Source organism: Oryctolagus cuniculus, chromosome 4 (assembly GCF_964237555.1).
Source record: "Oryctolagus cuniculus chromosome 4, mOryCun1.1, whole genome shotgun sequence".
NCBI classification, from domain to species: Eukaryota; Metazoa; Chordata; class Mammalia; order Lagomorpha; family Leporidae; genus Oryctolagus; species Oryctolagus cuniculus.
Window position 1 is genome coordinate 114,825,394 of NC_091435.1, and position 22,545 is coordinate 114,847,938.

Here is a 22,545-nt window from a genome sequence, read left to right on the forward strand (position 1 = left end):
GATGCATTAAGTGAGGTTTTTTTGTGTTAAGCAAAGTCAAGATGATGAATATCTATGTGTTTTTCTGGAAACTAAAGACAATATTTCTAATGTAATTTGACATAATGCAATATATAGACTTTTTTATTTATATATTTATGTGCTTCATATACATTATACAACTTACTTGTTATTTGTATTTTCACATAATACACATATGAAATGAAAGTATTTCTAGAAAAAAGCTAAAAAATAATGAAAGAAGATAAAAAATAATGAATAATAAAAAAATTGCTATGTAGTATATTAGGAGAAAATGGCATCTGTAATCAAAATTATTTTTCAAGTAATATAAACAGAGATTAAAATTTAGATTAATGTATTTTATATTCCATGTTTTACAGGAAATATTGATGAAGCAGAACAAGAGTGGAAAGCAGGATTCCATCGTTGGAACAATTACATGATGGACTGGAAAAATCAATTTAATGACTACACTAGCAAAAAAGAAAGCTGCGCAGGATTCTAATTAGTAGAATAGCCCTTTATGAAAAGTTCATAAAAGTAGATCAAAGCAAAACACTCTTACACATATACTAAGAAAGCTTTTATACAGCTGAAAGAAAAATTCCGGAATTATATTGATTCCTCACATCTTTCACTTTGTATTTTACCTAGCATTTAAAATCCAAATGACTATAATATGTTTAATTAAAATTCACAGCATAGGCCGGCTCCACGGCTCACTAGGCTAATCCTCCACCTGCGGCACCGGCACCCCGGGTTCTGGTCCCGGTTGGGTTGCCAGATTCTGTCCCGGTTACTCCTCTTCCAGACCAGCTCTCTGCTGTGGCCCAGGAAGGCCATGGAGTTTGGCCTAAGTGTTTGGGTCCTGCACCCGCATGGGAGACCAGGAAGAAGCACCTGGCTCCTGGCTTCAGATCGGCACAGCATGCGGGTGGTAGCGGCATTTTGGAGGGTGAACCAACAGAAGGAAGGAAGGAAGACCTTTCTCTCTGTCTCTCTCTTACTGCCTAACTCGTCCTGTCAAAAAAAAAAAAAAAAAAATCCCAACATAAAATTCAACAATTAATTATGCACACATGAAATTGAAGTGCTGCTTCAAATTCTCCTGAATAACTTTAAGACTGATTTCCTCTAAAGTAGCAGTGTTCGGTTTTTAGTCTCATTTATATTTTCACTACTATACATGAAGTATATCCTTTTAAAATGAATGACACCTTGAAGAACAGGCATTATAGTGAAGTGGAATATGCTATTGCTTGGAATGCCCACGTTCTACATTACAGTGTGGTTTGGAGTCCTGGTTCCTTTGCTTCCAATCCAGCTTCTGCCAATGCATCCTGGGAGACAACAGATGATGGCTGATGGTCTTGGGCCCCTGCCACTTAAGTGGAAATCCTGATTCCTGGCTTTGACTTCACCCAGCCCCTGCCGTTTTGGTGATTTAGAGAGTGAACCAGAGAATTGATGATCTCTCTCTGTCTCTTCCTCTATGTCTCTCTGCCTTTGAAGTACATGAAAATAAATAAGCAAACATTTTTAAATGAGCTAAACCTTGAAACACTGGATACTCAGTCATTTGGAAATATCGTATGATAGAAAGAAAATGTTGCTACCAAGAGACAAGATAAAAAGGAATATATTCCTGGAATCTATGTTTTAAAATATGTATGCCTATGATTCTCAAATTCTATTCATTTTAAGTCTTGCTCTTTCTCATCTCCATCTGCCAACTCTTCACAAACATTGTTTATATGTGAATTACCCTTCCTATGATTCAAAATAGATAGTGGGGAAAATTTTAAAGTTGGAAGTTTTTACATCTGGCTTGGGGTGACATTTCCTAGAACCCAAAATATTAGGGTTTTAATAAAGACAATTCTCAGCTCCTGAAGAGAAATGATTATACTCTTTGCTACAAACTGTATTATTTTTATAATTTAAAAAATTACATTGCTCATTTCCAAACCTGTCAAGGACACACGTAGTATTGAATAAATTCACTGAGTCGTTCCCTAAAGGGTAGCAGTAAAGGGGTTATTACTCAAGTGCTAAACAGGCTCCTGGATGGAATTGTAGGCTCCTGATTGGTCTGGCACAGCCCTGCTTATTGGAGATATTTTGGGATGAAGCAGTGGATGGGAGATCTCTTTATCTGACTCTCTCTGTTCGTCTCTCTGTTTTTCTGTCTTCAGATAACAACAATAACAACAACAACCAAAAATTAATTGTTATTTATCAATACAATCCTGGTGGAGTATTCAGTCTATGAAAGAATATACCAAAGATCACCAGATTTAAAATGAGATACACATGTGTATAAATGCAAATTTATCTACATTTATATATACACGATTCTATTGATGTCCAGCATGGGATTATAGTGAATTCACTAACTGGCACTGTGGTAAGAAAAAAGTGAAAATTTTTTAGTGCTAGAAAATAAGGGTGCATGATGGCCATAGATGGTCTTCAAATTAAGCATAAAAGCTAATATGATACAGTTTATAAACATCATATATATTATTATGTATATTTCTGTAGTTAGTTATAAAATAATACTAAAATATAAATTACATATATATTACATTGAAGGCACATGTAATAAACAAACAACAGCAACTGTTTTGATGCCATTGGCTAGTTCTGGTGTAATTGTAAAACACAATTTACAAATTAATTGAAGTGAGAAATATCACATCAATTATATTGTTAGAAGTTGAGTAAATAATAATGTTAACCCAAATACAAAGAAAGTATTGCAGGTATAAAAGCAACAGAAATGATAAAACCTCCATGTAGTCACATCACAAATCTAATAGTATATTCAGAAGTGAACACATCCAATACAGACAATTTGTTGTACAAGTGTGGGGAAGGGAGAGACAAGGGGAAATTTTCTTCAACAATCAGCCCTTAGCTTTCATGAAGTCAATCTAAATCTCTCTTGTCCCTGTTCCAAAATCCCATCATTAGAGTAACCAGTTTTTGAAATTATAGGCAGCAGCAGTGGTCTGATGATTTTACAGGTGAGTTCCAACACAAATAGTCATGAGTGTACAACACACAGACGTACATCTCACCAAAAGAAGACTGGTTTTCTTCCTCCAGACTTTGCTCATTTCCTCAGCTCAATTAAACCCTTTATGATTACTGTAAAGATGAACAAACTTGAATTTCCAAGACATTTAGCTACCAATACCTTGACATTGTGAGATTATCCCTGTAACTCAGTTAACCACTTTCACAATGCTGTCACTGTGTTTTGTGACTGTTAAGTAGATGAATGGGGCTATATATAGCAGAGCTCAGTTGTACTATGTGGAAAGAAAGTCACATCGTAAATCTTTGGGGAAACTGGAGGAAGCATGAAAAAAAAAAGTAGAAATGAGGATGAGAAGAAACAGAAAGAGGAGGAGGGGCAACAAAGGAGGAGGAGGAGAGACATCATCTCAGTCATTTGGAACTGAATTCATCTAAATTGACCATCTAGTCACCTCAGGGTATCAGCATAGAAGAAGTGATGAGATAAAAAAATATATAAATAGATAGATCATAGATAGAGATAATTATATATATGGATATTTTCACAAGCTATACATGGGATATTTAATTTAGTGATTATCAATCTTCAGTCTTCACTACACATTAGAATCCCCAGGGACAACTGTGGCTTGCTACACCTACAGCCAAATACATTAGGATAGCTGCACCTGAACACTAGGATGATTTCCCCAGGGTGAGGCTTATCCATTGCATTCCAGATGTGCTGACCCCTGTGATTTCCCCAATTTGTGGCAGTAGGGGACTGATTTCATGTTCTCCTCTGAAAAAAAAAAAAAATCGAATCTCTGTGAGTCTACTCTGTGTTTCTAAATCCATTCTGATTTATTTGTCTATGACAAGTGTTAGGCATCTTGACAATTTAAGTGCAAGTTTTTCCCTAAATGAGAATTTATACATTCTAGATTAGTGGATCCCAAACTTTGTTACATTACAGAATTGACTAGGAAGTTATTAAAATTCCAAAATGCATGCCACATACAACATAGTAATCAAATCACCACATGAAAGTAGAAGCTAAATATTAATATTTCTTAATGGTATCTACTAGGTTCCAAAATGTAACAAATTTTGGAAACCAATGACCCATTCTAGATGGTTAATACAAAGAGTTGAGATAATATCCATATGGGTTTAATAACCATGAGCAAACAACTATAAAATCTGCAATTTTACATGAGAAAGAACTCTATTTACTTCTGATATTTAGAAACTAGTTACTTTTCCATAAAATGGTTTGTAACACAGATTACCAATCATTAAAGATAAATTTCTGACAAATTTTTTTTTTCTAAAATGTCTACATGAGAAAATTGCTATATCAAGATATCTTTTTTTAATTTTTACAATAAAAATGTGCTTTAAGGAGAGGTATGCTTGAAAATAAGATTTAGTGAAGTACATTTATAATATTATATGATTATTTGTATAGCAGTAATTATTAGAGATGGTCATCGTTTTAATTGAGCTAATTGGGAATCAGATAAATAGACTATAATTAGTGGTGATAATGTATATACTAAATATAAGGAATTATAATTTTAATTCCTATTTTTGAGTATATTTATCCTGTAAATATACTGGCTGTCTGTGAACTCTCAAAAGTACAAGTAATCCTTTTGCCAGGCTTGTAAAGCAACATTGCTAATATCAATTACTTAACTGTTATTAAACTATGGCAGTCAGTACTAGTGATTGCTTTTCATCTTAGAAGTACTAGCAGAAGGGCCGGCGCCGCGGCTCACTAGGCTAATCCTCCGCCTAGCGGCGCCGGCACACCGGGTTCTAGTCCCGGTCGGGGCGCCGGATTCTGTCCCGGTTGCCCCTCTTCCAGGCCAGCCCTCTGCTGTGGCCCGGGAGTGCAGTGGAGGATGGCCCAGGTGCTTGGGCCCTGCACCCCATGGGAGACCAGGAAAAGCACCTGGCTCCTGGCTCCTGCCATCGGATCAGCGCGGTGCGCCGGCCGCAGCGCGCCGGCCGCGGCGGCCATTGGAGGGTGAACCAACGGCAAAGGAAGACCTTTCTCTCTGTCTCTCTCTCTCACTGTCCACTCTGCCTGTCAAAAAATAAAAAAAAAAAAAAAAAAAAAAAAAAAAAAAAAAAAAAAAGTACTAGCAGAAGGTTTTTGCTTGAGGCAATTATAGTATTACCTTGTTTTCCTGAAAAGAGACCTTCCATTCTCCTTTAATTGTTTTTATATCAATGGTTGAGAGAAAAGAAATAGAAAAAAAAAAAAAAACTTCTCACAGATGTCTCTAAAGAGTAAAATGTAAACATGCATTAGAGAAAGTTAAACATTTTAAAATTATTGCAATAAATATTTAAAGAGATCTGTCTACCTAGCATATCTATCTACTTACCTATCTATCCACCCACCTGTCTATTCAGGATATCCATTCCCAATTTTATCAATCAAGAGAAGAAAAAACAAAAACAAAAACACCAAAAACGGGAATTTGCTAGTCTAGTCTATTGAAGACAATCTGGATTGTAAAACCAGTTATTGGCATTGAGAAAAACGGCCTTAATATTCCATTCATTATGCTTTACACACACTTTTACCCAACTATAAGATTTTGAATTCTCTTTTCTTTGAGCAGTTTCTTTACGAAATTGTTTTTGTACAATATTTGCCTGACCTTTCAAAACACATGTAGATCTTCTTGTGTCATCTTGTAAATTTCACTGTCCAAAATCTGGGGCATTTCTCAAAGACTTGGGAGCTATCATTTTGAAACATAGTGTTGGTACAAGAGAGTGCACCTGCCTCCCCATGCCAGTGAGGAGATAGAAGCCTACCTAACTTCGGTAGGCATCAACTAACAGGCATGGATGGCCTCATCTAAGGGAAAAAAAAAGGAAATATTTCTAGTCACAGAAATATTGCCCCCATTGGTTAATGCTCCCAATAGTGTTGTCACCTTACTTTTCCACCAGCTCACTCCAACACTTTTTTCTCCAGAAAATTGAATTCTTTCTCTCTTTTCCATTGTGATGGTATTGAATAAAGTCTGCCTAGCCTATTTAATGTTGTGAAATGCAATTTTTTATGTTGACACTAAGTGCAATCCAACACTTCTGCAAGTGCCTATCATACACTCCAATTTCCACCAACCTCCTGGAATCATATCAAGGAAATACAAATATTTATCTGCAGCAGATTTCCTTGAAAAATTGTGAGTCTCTTCATAACCCAAATAAAAGTAGTAGCAGAACTTGAAATTATAATAAGTGTTGAATACCTAATTTTTAGTGATTTTTTCTAATATTTTTCAAGCCCCAGGAATATAATAATCTTAATACATGTTAATCTCCAGCTGTCAACAATTTTATTTTTTAGTACTTTTTGATGTTTTCATTGTTTGTTTCTCTTTTCCTTTGACATCAAATTTATATCTTCACAATTCTGTTGGTTTCCTGACAGACTGAGTCTGAACAAGAAATAATTATTTTTGTAAAAAGAATTTCCTATATTTTCTTTTCTTCTCTACTTTTTCCCTATTATCTCTTTTCTTTTCCCATTAATGCAAAGGAATAATTGGGGATCCTTGTGATGTGATATTGGACTCACAGGGGATTATACCTGTATATTGATCATATATATAATGCAAATTTCCCTTATTATCTCTATTTCCTTTGAGAAGTCCAAGTAAATACCATTCTCTCAGAGAAAGATTTATCAAGAGGCTTACATAATTTAAACATCAGGGGTCCTCACTGCAAGGATCCTGTCAAAGGCAATATGTTATTTGGTATTGTTATTTTACTTTATTTTTCTTAAAGAGAGTTCTAAGTAGGATATGAGTTTCAGGATGTGTGAATTTTTGTTTAGCTGTTTTCCCAAACATTGGCATGAATGTGCCTTTAGTCTCTTGCTGAAATAACATTCTTGATCATAGAGGATGTTTCCTTTCCCATTGCTCTCAAAAACATTGCCACGATTTTTTTTTTCAGTTGAAATGCGTTATCTTCGTTTTCACCATTATAATATGATAATTCTGAAGTCACTAACTTTGTGTAAGGTAATAAGTGAGTGAAAATCTCAGATGTTAATATCTGCAGTGGCATTTCCATATTAAACCAAATGTGTGCATAATATTCTCTTTGGTAAGTAAATTAACATTTTCTCATAACCATGAAGAATAAAATTTTAATAATCTCCCATGGAGTTGTCTCTTTGAAGTCATGTGCAAAATATTAAATGAAAATTCTATCAGAACGTTATTTCTCTTTTTCGATTTCAGAAGCTTTCAAAGATAGGAAGAGGGTATCATGCCTCATTCTTAGTTCAGTTGATATTATAGCCAGTGAGAGAGGCAGCCTTTTATTTATCTTACTGAGAATTGAAGGTTACCAAGGAAAGCCTCAAATCCTAAAGACTCAATGCTCTTCATTTTTTGTTGGCATTGCTGTAGGGAATTCCACTACTTCACATGCATTATCCAGTGCCTGAGATACATTTCAGTTTTTCCTAAGACTCTTTTTAACTGCCTTCACAAATTCTTCTTATATGTCACTATCTCACAAAAGAACAAATTTGTATGAGGAAGTCCTAAAGACCATTATTTAATTTATCACATCACTATCAATCTAATGCATAAAATGTCAATTGTTTAGTAATGTGCATCGAGTTTGGATCCCACCTAAAAAATGTCACCAGTGAAATCTTTTGTGACATATTCCTATTTAAGTTGCTTCATCTATACAGATCTTAGAGGCAATTGTTGAGGAGGATCCTTTTATTTTATTTTATTTTATTTTATTTTATTTTATTTTATTTTATTTTATTTTATTTTTGACAGGCAGAATTAGTGAGAGGGAGAGACAGAGAGGAAGGTCTTGCTTCCTTTGGTTTATCCCCCAAATGGCCACTACAGCCGGCCCGCTGCGCCAATCAGAAGCCAGGAGCTGGGTGCTTCTCCCTGGTCTCCCATGCAGGTGCAGGGTCCAAGCACTTGGGCCATCGAGGAGGATCCCTTTAAACAAGATAAGAGGATAGGTATTTTGGTGCTCCATGTTCAAAACAATTTGAGGAAATACATATGTGTGTGTTCGTGTACACATACACACACACAGACATTTTCAATTAATGTCTACTTTTTCTGCTTTATTTAGCTATAAATATTGCTAATAGTTCTACATTTAAAACTGTGGGGAGCAACCCGGACTGGACTGAGTTACTGGAATTAAGACTTATTCTATGCATCTGCTCTCCCACAATATGGCGCTGGGAGAGGAGAAAACAGCTTCTACGCAGCTGCCTCTTGCCAACTTGAGTGATGACCTCCAGGAGCTGATCCTGCTCCTGATTGGAGGAGAGCAGCGTACTCGGCGTGTGGGCAGCCAAGTTAGGATTGGCGGAGGAGGACTATAAAGGAGGAGAGAGACGGCATGAACCAGGAACATCTAACGGGAACATCTAAGGGGAACACCTGTGCAGCCCCCGAGAGAGCCGGCCGGCGGTGTGCCGCTCCCCTGCGGAAGTGGGGAAAGTGGCAGGGGGAACCGCCCTTCCACGGAGGTGGAAGGGTCAGTAGCCAACCCGGGAAGAACCAGCAGCAAACCCGGGGAGGGCCGAGCAGACAAAAGAACAGCGCAGGGTCCTGTGTCGTTCCTCCACGAAGAGGGGGAGCGACATAATGGTGCCGTGACTCGGATATGAAGCCTAGGCAGGGTTTAGTGTCGTTCCTCCATGAAGACGGGGAGCGACAAAAACTATATCTGATGAAAAATCTCTTACAACATGAAAAAATAAAAAAATATTATAATCTTACTGAGATGCTCTATTTTTTGTGTATGTCCATAAAAATGTTAGTGAATATTTTTACTTCACAAAATACATACATATATACTGTATATACATATATATACCCACATATTCCAAAATATGTCTTATGATATACTAGAACAATTTTTCCTTTTCCATTTAGCACATGTTGTTATTTTTTCATGTATAATTTTAGACACTAGGGATACAGCAGTGTTTAAAATAGAAAACAATTCTGCTCTCATGGAGCTCACATTCTGGCAGGATGGGATACGCAATGAATAAATAAACAACCATATCATTATATAAAATTTTGACCATGAATCAAATACAGAAAAATAAAGAAATGAAATTCACCTTGGGTCAGACTTGTCTGGTGATTTAACAGATGTGTCAGCCCAACCAAAAGGTACTGAGAAAGTAAACCGTGCAAGTTCCCAAGGGATATCACAAATGAGAAGACTTCGGGCAGGCCTTCTTTGCATTTATAATATTAGGGAGCAGCAAGGTGGTCTTTGACTGTAATAGGAAACAAGAGAAGATGGGAGATGAGATTCAGGAGGAGAAAAATGGACAGATTGGAAACCATCATTGGGCTTCAAGCAAATGACTAACATGATTATGATCACACAATGTTTTAGAAAGATCAGTCTGGCTCCCTGCAGGCTGAAATAGAGTGGTGAGGAGGGGAAACATGAGAGTGCAGAAAGCTGCTTAACTATTTTAGGCAAGTAGTCTGAGGTAGGTAATAGCCTGGAATGACAGATATATTTCTGGTATTTTGAAAACAACAGCTAACAAAATTTATCATAAATAGAAAAGTAGGTAATGAATATTAAGACTCTCTGACTAAATGATATGCTAGGTGGAGTTATCCACTTCTAAGAAAGGGAACACTATTGGTGCAGATCTAAATAAAGAAACACAAGATTGGTTCATGCTTGCTAACTTTCATGTGCTGATCAGATATCTAAGAAAGAGAGGATACTTTGCTAAATGAAAATATAGTTGAAAGGAGTCATCTATATTAGAGACACAAACTGTATTTTAGCATAAAGGTGGTGTATAAACTATAGGACTGACAGAGATTACCCAGCGATTGAATGTCAGCCTGGACTCAGCAGAGGCATCACTCAAGAGTCCAGATTCAATTTCATGCCTAAGCCTCTGTTAAGCTTTCAGTACTCCTTGCTAGACTTTTATGAAACATCTCAATGAAGTGTACTACTTTAACTCAACTCTTATCTTTAATTCAGATATTTCGTTCTTCAGGAAATGTAAGCTAAACCTTTTGATAGCTAAGAAAACCTTTTGGTTTCCTTCACAGGTAAACAAACAAACAAAAAAACACTACTAATTGAATGTATTTTTAATATTCATTTATTTGAAAGGCAGAGTGACAAAGAGAGGGAAAGACAGAGAGAAAGAGATCTTCAATTCCTGGTTTACTCTACAAATGACCATTAACAGGCAGGTCTGGTACTGGCCGTAGACAGGAGCCAGAAGTTTATGTGGGGTCCAGGCACTCAGGCCACTTTCACTTATTTCCTAGGTGCATTACTAAGGAGTTGGATCAAAAGCAGAGCAGCAAGAACTCAAACCAGAGTTCTGATATGGCACACAGCATTGTAGGCAACAGCTTAAACCACTACTCCACAATGTCTGCCCATGAATTTATTTTTAAAATATCCCCTCAACTCCATAGACTTCTGAACAGAATAAAAACCTGAATGTAACAATATTGCTATTCTTATGCACATAATTAACATATTTTGTTTGTATGCTTACTGTAATTGCTGCATACATACATTTATCATGTACCTTGAGTAGTAGTCTCCCAAAAGATATCTTGTTCCTAGTCCCTGGAACTTGTGAATGTTGTACTGTAAAAGAAAAATATAATGAGGATTAAATTAAATATCTTCATAGGAATAACAAATACTATAGTAGCCATATGTGTACCAGATACAATCACATGTATCTAGATACATTTTCTAGATACAATCATGTGTATCCTTCTATGAAGAAAAGGGCAATTTGACCCAATGAGGAGAAAGCAGTGTGACCACAGAGGCTGGGATTGGAATGGTTCCACCGAAAGGCAAATTTTCCAGTAGCCATTTTTAAAACCAACAAAGGCAAAGGATTTATTCTTCCCTTGAGCCCATGGAGAGAAGATGCTGTGTCAACACCATGCTTTTAACCCAGTGAAACTCATTTGAAACTCCTGTTCTCCTGGACTAAGAAAGAACAAACTTCTATTATTTAATTGTAAAGTTTGTGTTATTTTGTTACAGCAGCCATAGGAATAAACACAAATAAGAAAATTTCCAAAAAAAATCTAATTATTATTTGTCTAATATAATTTTGCCTTGGTTTTCAAAGTTTACTTCCAATAGGCAAATTCAGATAAATCTTCATTTGGTGAAAGTTTACAGATGTATGTCTGCTATTTTTGCTCAATCTGCTTGTTCTCTCCTACCATAATCCTATTATAAATGGATCAGATTACCCAAATCTGTCTCACTTTAGCATTACTTTAATTTTTGCTTATTCCTTTCCTCAGAAATAACCTAAAGTAGAAAAATTACCCTCAAATGTTTCCTTTTCCCTCCAGTTTGGCTTCCTATATCTAATATATTTTTATTATTATTACCACCATTATTTTCCTTTAATTTTGTTACTTTAATTATGTATTCCATACAGGTTTTCTTATTTAACTTATTCTCCATGGTTCATTGCTAAAATTTCAAAAAATGCAAAATTTTCATTTAATTATTTGAAAATAATTATCATTACTAATAAATATTCTTTTACTAAGTAATTTTTCAAATTTATTTCACAGAGTTAGACAGTGAGAGAGAGAGAGAGAGACAGAAAGAAAGGTCTTCCTTCTATTGGTTCGCCCCCAAATGGCCACCATGACTGGAACTGTGCTGACCCAAAGCCAGGAGCTAGATGCTTCCTCCTGGTCTCCTATATGGGTGCAGGGGCCCAAGAACTTGGACCATCCTCCACTGCCTTCCTGGGCCACAGCAGAGAGCTGGACTGGAAGAGGAGCAACTGGGACTAGAACCAGCAGCCAAATGGGATGCTGGCGCTGCAGGCGGAGGATTAACCAAGTGAGCCACAGCGCCGGCCCAAATAGATACTCTAAAAATAATCTATTGTATCTATATTAAAAGAATTTCAGAAGTAGGTTATCTTTGGACACAGCCATTCCTTTTAAATGAATTATTTCTCCATATGCCTAGGCTAACAGAGGGTTATTATTGTTATAAATCTTGAGAAATTCTGGCATAAATTTTTGGGGATTCCAAGTCAAATCCTCCAGACAAATATAAATGGTGAAGAGATAGATTATATTTACTCTGACTGTAACTTAACAATATGGATTCTCAACACTTTTTAGGTTCTAGGAAGAACTTCTAAGGGATAATTATTGAGTTCCAAACAATTTCCTTCCCAAAATAGTTGTGATGGCAAATTGCCTTAGCAATCCTTCAGTTCATTTTGCTTTCCATTGTGCTCAATTTTTAGTTTGTTTCACAGTGGCATGGCTGTGGTCACCAGGACTCAACTTCAAAAATTTGTTCTTGGCTGGCACCATGGCTCACTAGGCTAATCCTCTGCCTGCGGCACTGGCACACGCGGTTCTAGTCCCAGTTGGGGCGCCAGATTCTGTCCCGGTTGCTTCTCTTCCAGTCCAGCTCCCTGCTGTGGCCTGGGTAGGCAGTGGAGGATGGCCCAAGTGCATGGGCCCTGCCCCTGCATGGGAGACCAGGAGGAAGCACCTGCTCCTGGCTTCGGATTGGCTCAGCGAGCCGGCTGTAGCGAGCCGGCTGTACCGGCCATTTGGGGGGTGAACCAACGGAAAAGGAAGACCTTTCTCTCTGTCTCTCTCTCTCTCACTGTCTAACTCTGCCTGTCAAAAAAAAAAAAAAAAAAAAATCTGTTCTTTGCATGTATCAGTTTTCAGTGCCAAGAATGTGATCAGTTTAAATGGTGAATTCAAAATTTTTAGAAAAATTAGGAAACAACCAAAATGTCCACCAATAGAAGGACATTGATTTAATTTGGTTCATTTATAAAATGGACTATCATGTAGCAGTGACATAAGGTAACCTTTATGTGATAAAATGGACAAATCTGCAAGATATTTTTAATTATAGGAAATCAGTGTATAATTTGTATTATTATCTCTATTTTAACAAACAGTATACATGCTTTCTGTTCATCAGTATGTATAGATTATCTCTGGAGGAACACATTTATAAAGGAATAACAGTGAATGATGGAACAAAGACATAAGCCTCAGCCATTCTGGCTCATTGTCAGAAAGATATATAAACATTGGAATTTATTCCTTGCCCTTGAATCTCAATTGGGTCTCACACCATATTGCCTTCATACTCCACCCCCCACAGCCACCTGAAAGACCAGTTGCTTGAATACTTGAAAGACCAGTTCCAGGAATTCCCTTCTGCATGCTGCCCCCTATCCCTCCCCACATTCCTAGCCCTCCTAAAATATAAAATATAAAAAGCCTGGGCTCCTGCGGGTAAGGGCCTTCTGCAAGGTGTTCCATCATATGCATGTTGGCAGTTGGTCACCTATCACTATGAATTGATTTCTCGGAATAAAGTTGGTCTGGCTATAAATTCGTACACTGCCCCTCTCTATTCTGTGCCTCTTTTTCCTAACATGTATGGTGCCCCATGTAAGAATGCATTGATCTACAACTCTTTTCCTAACAGTGAATGCCTCCAGGGAGGGGAATGAAAGGCTGTGATACAGGGACTGAGAGTGATATCTGCTGTTCTATCTTGGAGTGCATTTTCTACTCAGTATTCTGCATATTACCTGCTCAAAACAAATAATAAAATTTAATTTTAAAAAAGAAAGACAAACCTGTTGTTTAATTATTCTATGGAGGGGAAATGCAACAAAAGTAAATCCATATTTTTTGGTGGAGTGGGTATTGTTCAGAATTGTAATGGATAATGATAAATAACCCAACCAGTATGTTAACATCTTCAACTTCTTGGAGCAGCATTTTGTTGCTAACTAATCCTGGAGGACCCTAATGCAGAACTACTCAAAATTGCACATTTGGCAAGAGCTCTATTGAAATTCTTCATTAACTGCTAACACCTGCCCTTAACATTTTCAGGCCAAAAATGGCTCTTCTTTGCTTTGTAGTGCAGAATTCTGGGATCACAACCAAGATGTCAATTCTCTTACATAAAAGAAAAAACAGCCAATAGGACTTCTTAACTGGAAATACAATTATGCTCTTTAATTTCCATTATGGAATCTTAAAATGGTTGCTTATAATTTGCTTCAGTCAATATCTGAATGTTTCTCTATCTTAGGCTGTTGGAACATAAAATGTACATGTGGATCTGCATAATACCTGTGTCGTTTACCTCTTTCTTAAGATAAAAGAAAAGAAGAACTAGAATATTGGCATCATAGTCACATCCAGCGGGAATACTTTAATGTTCATATTACCCATATATATTCCCTTCTTTCTCCCATTGATGAGAATTAGGAGAAAGTAACAAAGGACAAAAAGTGAAAATCACATTCAAGTATATTCTTTATGACATGATCATATTAATCTACCTCTCTGTATAATTTGCACTACAGTGACTTCTAAAGTTTTTGTATAAGCATAGCTGATACACCTAAGATATTACAGTTGACATTTTTGTAACACAGTAAGAATTCTCAGTAAGTAAAATAAGGTTATTGGCCACCATGCCACCATTGCTTGAAGCCAGGTAAGCACATGGCCCAAAAACAGGTGTCAGCTCCATCCCACCCTAATGGGATTCACTGCTCCGACTTCCCCGCCCACCTCCCAGCAAGGATTTAGCAAGGAGCTGTTCCTGAACACATGCTCTCTCTCTTATGCTCTCATATTCTCTCACCCTTCCTCCCCAGCCCATTGGGCTTCTCCCACCCATCAATAAATCTTTCCTCTAACTCTGGTGTTTGGTGTGTTTTGTGGTGGCCTTACATTGGTGCTGTGACTCAGATCCAGGCTTCCCCATTGATCTTGCTCTCTTTGGGAATCTCAAATGCTTTGGAGTCCTGGATTTCTGCCAGTCACAACACATACTCCCAGACCTCCTTTCATGACACTGAGTGCTCTGTTATCTCCATCCACAATTAGCCTTTCAAATCCTGTGGTAAGACATGGAATAGGGAACACTCTCATGGCGAACTTTACCACACGTGATGGTTCCACTCATTCTTCTTTGTCTTGAAATCCTGATACCAGGCACCACAACCTTCCACAGGCCTTTTGCTGTCCACGGGTAGTATGCCTTACCATGGACTCTATGACTCCCTTGATCTCTAGGCCTTGGGCTCCAGTGAGTGCATGGATGATGACCTCCACTTCCTGTTCCCATACGCTCCTAATCAGATGGCCATCACCTTAGGGACACCCTCTATCCACCAATCTGACTCCACAGGTGGTCATGGGAACTTCTCTGTCCTGCATTCCACCCAACCATCTACTCTGATGGATGCTTTCCCCCATTAAACCTAACATAATGGTGAATAATCTCCAATGGACTTCTTGCCCCTGGCATATCAGCCCCTGGTGCACAGTCACCTTAGGGACCTGCCTGGCAGCTGCCTAAAATTTTGTTTCAGAGGCAGTCCCAAATGGCTGATTGTTGACCCGGGCATCATTGAACTAAAGTGTTTTTAGGGTAAAAAGCAAGTGTAACATTAGGTTTGAAGAAATTTCTCTCTTCAAATCTAAGATCACTGCTTTTAAAAATATTGCTTTATAACTTACCAAACTTATTTTGTGATTTGTTTTAGCAGGTTTCCGATGATATAGCATTGGGAAATCTGTAATTGTTATAGCCCCTAAGGTGGATGTTGCAGTCTCTGTTTTAATGTCACTGATTTATAGAGTTTTATGAAAGGAGTAGACTTCCATAAGAATGTAATTTTGACCTTAATTCAGATAGAGGTATGGCATAATACCACCATCTTCATTCACCCAGGTGGTATTACTAAATGCAAATTGGGTAAAGGCAAATGAGATAAACGTGTCTAAATGTAACCTTTGGTACTCTTAACACCTTATATTCTATAGAAAAACTACTTGAGTTTGCTAGCATGTTTTCATAAATTGTCCATATGAAAATAGCTCAGCACTGCTCGAAAGTTATGAACGTTGAAATTTGATGTTATCTTATTTAGAAAATGTTGTCTTAATTTGGATATTTCTAAAGGATTATTTCAAAATGTAAGTTAGGGAAATCAGCAGATGGAAAGCAAAAGCTATTAGTCTATTTTACAAAGAATTAGAATCTGATCATTGTTAAAACAATGAGTTAAATTAATCTATTACATTCTTTTAATGTCTCTGTTAGGTTTTAATTGCTTAAAAACAACTGAGTTTTAAAGGAGTTATGATTTGTCTGAATATATACTCATTCTAAAACATTTGAGTAATCACCTTGTAACAACGATCAGATCTGGTCTATATTATGTCATGATATTAAGGGATCTTATTTCAACCAGATATTGAAAGCCTTTTGGTCATCCTTGACAGGCATTCAAAAAATCAAAGCTGCCCTAAATTTGGACTTTGATATTTCCAGTTGGGCCCCAGAAATATCAAAGGATATATGTTGGGGCCAGCACTGTGGCATAGTGGGTAAAGCTGCCACCTACAGTGCCAGCATCCCATATGGGCACTGGTTTGACTCCAGCTGTTCCACATCCTATCCAGCTCTCTGCTATGGCCTGGGAAAGCAGTAGAAGATGGCCCAAGTCCTTGGGCCCCTGCATCCACGTGGGAGACCTGGAAGAAGCTCTTGCCTCCTGGCTTCAGATTGGCGCAGCTCCAGCCATTGTGGCCAATTGGGGAATGAACCAGCGGATGGCAGACCTCTCTTTCTGCCTCTCCTTCTCTCTCTGTGTATCTCTGGCTTTCAAGTAAAATAAATCTTTAAAAAACAGCCATATGTGGCCAATGGCTACCATGTTGGAAAAAAAAAAAAAAAGAATATACGTCATCTTATAGACACCAATTGATCAAACTATTTGGATTTTATTACTGATACTGTCAAGATGTGAAGTGGTGTTAAATTTTAAGTTTTGATAATATAAAATGCTATTGACATAAATGTCTGAAAATTAAAAATTTAAAGCTTTTGTGTTACTAGATATGATGGTTAGCTTAATGAGAATGGCCCAGAGACCTAAATTAGAAAATTTTTTGTAAAATCCTACAGGTGCTTTTGAAAATATTGTGTGGAGCAAGCAAGTGCCTCTTGTTAGTTAATGAGTTTATAATTGTAAATGTGGCTATTTAAAGCCTTTTGTCATTCACAGTTTTTATATCAGACTTTCTGCTCATAAAACTAAAACATTGTTTGTTCTGTGTTTAGCTGTCCTCATATAGGTTACGATGGACTTTTTCCAGCCACTTCTACTGCATTCAGTACTTTGGGAGGGCTCTGTAAACAGAAGAAGCCAATAATGTACTACAGGTTCCAACTGTGAGAAAGTATGGTTAATCAAGGTTACTAAGAACAGAAAGTAATTTGGTAATTTATGAAAAAAAAAGATTTTAAGAAGCTATTACTGAAACTGTTTTATTGTTATATCTTGTATATTATACGTGTATACATATTGTATGTCTACATGGGAAAATTTCTTAAGAACTCTATTTTAATTAGCTTATAGATAAAAGATTAAATAAACTGCTAAAATTAATTGAAGATACATTTTGATTCATGTGGCCTGGATCTTTGTATCAGATGTTTTAAATTTGTTGGTAGAAAGAAACTAAACATATTTTTACATGTTTGTGCTTGACTTTGCTGGTCAAACAAGTTATGCTGTGTTAGATATTTAAGTGATGTTTCCAAATACACATATTTTTAAAATTTATAGAAGACATTGGACCTTCTAGTAAATGTTTGCATAAGTTGTTATTTAACAATTGACATTGCTTGCTAAGTTTTTATTTTATATTGCTATTGTCAGTAAGTGATCTGGGAAGCCTGACTTGTTCCCTCATTTCTTTATTTTCTTCAAGATGGGAAATTGACTCTATACTGAAGTACTCTCCAGGATGTACAGTTTGATTTTTAGATCTTATAAAAGGAATGGCTAACATTTTCTGTAATAATAGCATAGCCAAAATGAGAGCTTAAATTATAACTTCACAGCTAGATTTACTTCGTCATGGGCACAGTAAACAGGAAAAACCTCCCTTTCAGACCAAACAAAGGGAGAGAAAGCTTTAAAGTGAGGACACAGCTTTCCTCATGGGAATTGTCTACCTCACAGAAAAACCAATATCAGAACATGCGTGTAACTATAGACTTCTAATTTAGACCACCAAAGATTAGATATGGGACTGAGCACCCCCTTAACTTACATCCTCTGGTCTGCTTCAACAAAAGCCAGGAAGAAAAGAAAGCTAGGCACCAGAAGCAGTGTAAAGAAAGGTGGCAGCCCAATTAAGGCTGCCCTGTACAGCGATCTGCCATCAAGGAGACCTGACAGACAAGTCCAGTGCAGTGGCTTTCATTGTGGAAAGCCAGGGCTTCAGCAGAAGTCAGCTTATGACGAGCCCTGGCAGCTCTGCCAGCCAAGAGTTGGGTCACTAGAAATAGAACTTCCTTGGAGTCGAAGGACTTCAGGTCAGAGCCACAGACCTTGCTGGCTCTAAGCTGAAAAGCCCTTCACTCTGCCCAGCTCCCAAAATAACCACCACTGCGGAGGGGACAGCCAAGTAGGGTGAGTAACATTGAAGAACTGTAAATTTCCTGTTAGAGATGTCACATGCTTTTACCTGGCCAGCTCTCCTCCCAGGGCAGCTGGGCAATAGAAGTCAACAGAATGTATTCCCCAAGGAGGTTCACACCTTCCTTAGGATGTACCCCATGAAGAGATAGCTAGGTCTAGGCCTCATAACTAATAAGGCCTTAAAGCCCACCTGATTATTATCAGGCCCCCTCTGTCAGTTTCTATTTGCCTCTCAAACATAAAACTTATTCATGGCTTAGACAGCAGCTTTCTTAGGTCCTCCAATAATGACTCTGTCCTTTGTTCTAGACCCTGTCTAGCCCACTTGGAGCCTCATTCCTTTGTAATCATAGCCTCTACTCTAACATCAATGGCTCTACTCCCAACCCGTGTGTATTGATGGTCCTCTACCCCACTTAACATTGTATGATTGTTCAGAATTTTCTCTGCAGACAAACCCCTCTAACTGCAACAGACAAGTGGCCTTTCTCCCAGGCTTGGTTGGGACCAGCTTCAAACCACATCCATCAAACAATCTTCACAGGAGCCCAGAGACCTCCCTCATTTTCTCTCCTCTGTGAAATCCTCTCATTACTTGGTTAATGCCATTCTTGGGATCATTGGCTGCTATTCTCACCCTGTCTTTTATACTATCTTGTCTGTTTAAGTGTTTACAGGAGGTGATAATGGAACAAACCAAAGACTTCACCAACTAGGCGCTCAATCAAATGCTGCTATAGGGATATACTTGCTTCCCCACCGAGGAGACAGTGGCTTGAAACATCGCCCCATGCCAGCAGATAGTAACTTGTTGCCCCATGTCGGCAGAAAGTAGCTCTAAAGACAGATCATTGTCCCTTCACCCCTCTTGGACATTTGGGGCTGATGTAATCCCATTCAACTCTTGCTTTATAAAAAAAAAAAAAAAAAAAAAAAAAAAAAAAAAAAAAAAAAAAAAAAGGAGGGTATTAGTAAAATGGTGTAGTCTTCTCTGTGGTGAGATCTATGCCCTGAGCACCATCCTAGGCTCTAGCTTCCGCTCATCCCCGCTGCCATTGCTGGAAGCCAGTTGACTACATGGCCCAACCACAGGTATCAGCTCCATCTCACCCTAATGAGATTCGCTGCTCCTACCTTCCTGCTCACCCCCCTGCAAGGGGTTAACAGGAGCTATTCCTCAACAAATGCTCTCTCTCTTATACTCTTACTCTCCTGCCCTCTCCCCACAGCCTATTGGGCTTTCTCCACCTGACAATAAACCTTTCCCTAACTCTGGTGTTCGGTGTGATTTGTGGCGGCCTTCCAGCTATGATTTACATTCTGGCTCATGTTACTTATTTCCATTTGAAAAACACTGTGATACTGTGTGCCTGAAGGATGACTTAGATTGAGGGGACATAAAAGGTCTAACAAGTCAACAATAGTTAAATTTGAGATGAAAATGGCAAGAATAAGTTTTCCATGCAAAGATCTGAAGAACATTCTAGGAAGTACAAAAATCTGAAGACAAAAATAAACTCATAACCTTTGAGAACAAGGTTGAAATGTAGAAAGAATATGGAGAGCCACAGGAGATGAAACTTAATCATAGGATATTATAAGAGTAGTAGACATTGACACTTTTTCTGAAGTTCGTTGAAAAACTATTAGAAGAATGATACAAATAGGGATGGCATGATCTGGTTTCGGTTTCACAAGATCACTTTGACTGCCATGGGGCGAATTGATTGCAGGAAAAGATAGACCCAGTGAAAGCAGGGAGATCAATATGGAGGTTGTAGGTTCCAGTCAGTAGTGGAAATTATTTCAACTTGAATGATTGTGGTTTGAAAAAGAAAGGTTCAGATAAGAAAATGGAATATATTTTGGAGGTGAATTCATTATAATATTTTAATTTGTTGAATATGGGATATGAAGAATATGAGCACTTGAAAGTGACTAAGTTATAAGGTTTGAATAATTTAACATGCGGAAGTACACTGAAATGAGATGGGGAAGCTCAGGAATTGGAATAAATTCATTAGCTGAGGGTGTCAGTCAAGTGTTCTGCTCTGGGAACGCCAGTAATTAACATTACTTATTTATTTATTAAAATAAACCCCATATTCCTTAGGAAAAAATTATCAGAGCTCTAATTCTCATTTTAGAGTATCTTTCCAATTATATCCCTTCTTTTTTAATTTCTTAATTTTTTAAAGGTTTATTTTATTTTATTTGAAAGAGTTAGAGAGAGAGGTAGAGACAGAGAGAAAGCTCTTTCATCCTCTGGTTTACTCCCCAAATTGCTGCAATGGCCAGAGCTGAGCTGATCTGAAGCCAGGAGCCAGGAGCTTCCTCCCAGTCTCCCACATGGGTGCAGGGGCCCAAGGACTTGGGCCATGCTCTGCTGCATCTTCAGGTGCGTTAGCAGGGAACTGGATTGGAAGTGGAACAGTCTGGACATGAACCAGCCCCCATATGGGATCCCGGTGCACAACATCTCTTCCTAATCTTAAAAAGCATACGTGAACTTAACTTTTCAAAATAAACTACCTGTTTGCTGGCATGCAGCTTTTTGTAGTAATTTCTGATGATTCTTTTTATTTCTGTGGTGTCTGTTGTTACATTCCCTTTTTCATCTCTGATTTTATTGATTTGGGTCTCTTCTTTTTTTAGTTAGTTCGGCCAATGGTGTGTCAAAAAACCAGCTCTTCCTTTGGCTGATCTTTTGTAATTTTTTGATTCAATTCTGCTGATTTCTTCTCTGATTTTAATTATTTCTCTTCTCCTACTAGTTTTGGGTCTTGTTTGCTGCAGTTTTTCTAGATCCTTGAGAAGCATTGAAAGCTCATTTATTTGGTGCCGATCCAATTTCTTGATATAGGCACCTATTGCTATAAACTTTCCTCTTAGCACTGCTTTTGCTGTATCCCGTAAGTTTTGATATGTTGTGTTATCCTCATTTACTTCCAAAAATTTTTTGATTTCTCTTTTGATTTTTTTTTTTTTACAGGTAGCATTAGACAGTGAGAAAGGTCTTCCTTCCGTTGGTTCACTCCCCAAATGGCCGCCACGGCCGGCGCGCTGCACTGATCTGAAGCCAAGAGCCAAGTGCTTCCTCCCGGTCTCCCATGCGGGTACAGGACCAAGCCCTTGGGACATCCTCCACTGCCTTCCCAGGCCACAGCAGAGAGCTGGACTGATAGAGGAGCAACTGGGACAGAATCCGGTGCCCCAACCAGGACTAGAACCCAGAGTGCTGGTGCCGCAGGTGGAGGATTTAGCCTAGTGAGCCGTGGTGCCAGCCTCTTTTGATTTCTTCTGTGACCCAGTGTTCATTCAGTAGCATGTTGTTCAGTCTCCATGTGTTTGCATATACTCCAGGGATTCCTGAGTTGCTATATTCCAGTTTCATTCCACTGTGGTCTGATAAGCTGCATGGTATGATTCTAATTCTTTTGAATTTGCTGAGACTTGCTTTATGGCCTAGTATGTGGTCAGTCCTAGAGTAGGTTCCCTGTACTGCTGAGCAGAATGTAAATTCTTTAAGTGTAGGATGAAAAGTTGTGTAAGTTGTGCAGATATCTGTTGGATCCATTTGGTCTATAGCGTTGATAATCACTGTCTCTAGATATATCTTGAAAGAGGAAAGATGAAGGTAGTTGAACAACCAATAGTATGAGTTGAAAGCTAATAGCAAAAACATGTGTCTTTTGGCTTTAATTAAAGTAAATTTATTTTAAATTGTATTTTATTTTGTTGCAGAAACATTTAATAACAGATAGAAAAGTACTGTCTTCACATTTTCTCAGTTCTCATTCACTGTTGGTAGTTAACACTGTATGAAGGAATACATTATTTCCATACTGAATTTATATGTTTGTAATTAACCAAAAAATGGCTTCCTTCCAACTTGCAAATATGGGTCAGAATCTGAC

At 37.9% G+C, this 22,545-nt stretch overlaps 1 protein-coding gene across 1 annotated transcript in view; it reads left to right on the forward strand.

The window, feature by feature from the left end:
* The window catches only part of BCHE (butyrylcholinesterase), an 87,329-nt gene extending 80,099 nt beyond the window's left edge, over positions 1-7,230 (forward strand). Inside the window, exon 4 of the mRNA XM_002716368.5 lies at positions 384-7,230. Coding sequence (XP_002716414.1) covers positions 384-508 — 125 coding nt within the window. The 3' untranslated portion in view covers positions 509-7,230. The remainder of the gene's footprint in view (positions 1-383) is intronic.
* The last annotated feature ends 15,315 nt before the right edge of the window (positions 7,231-22,545 follow it).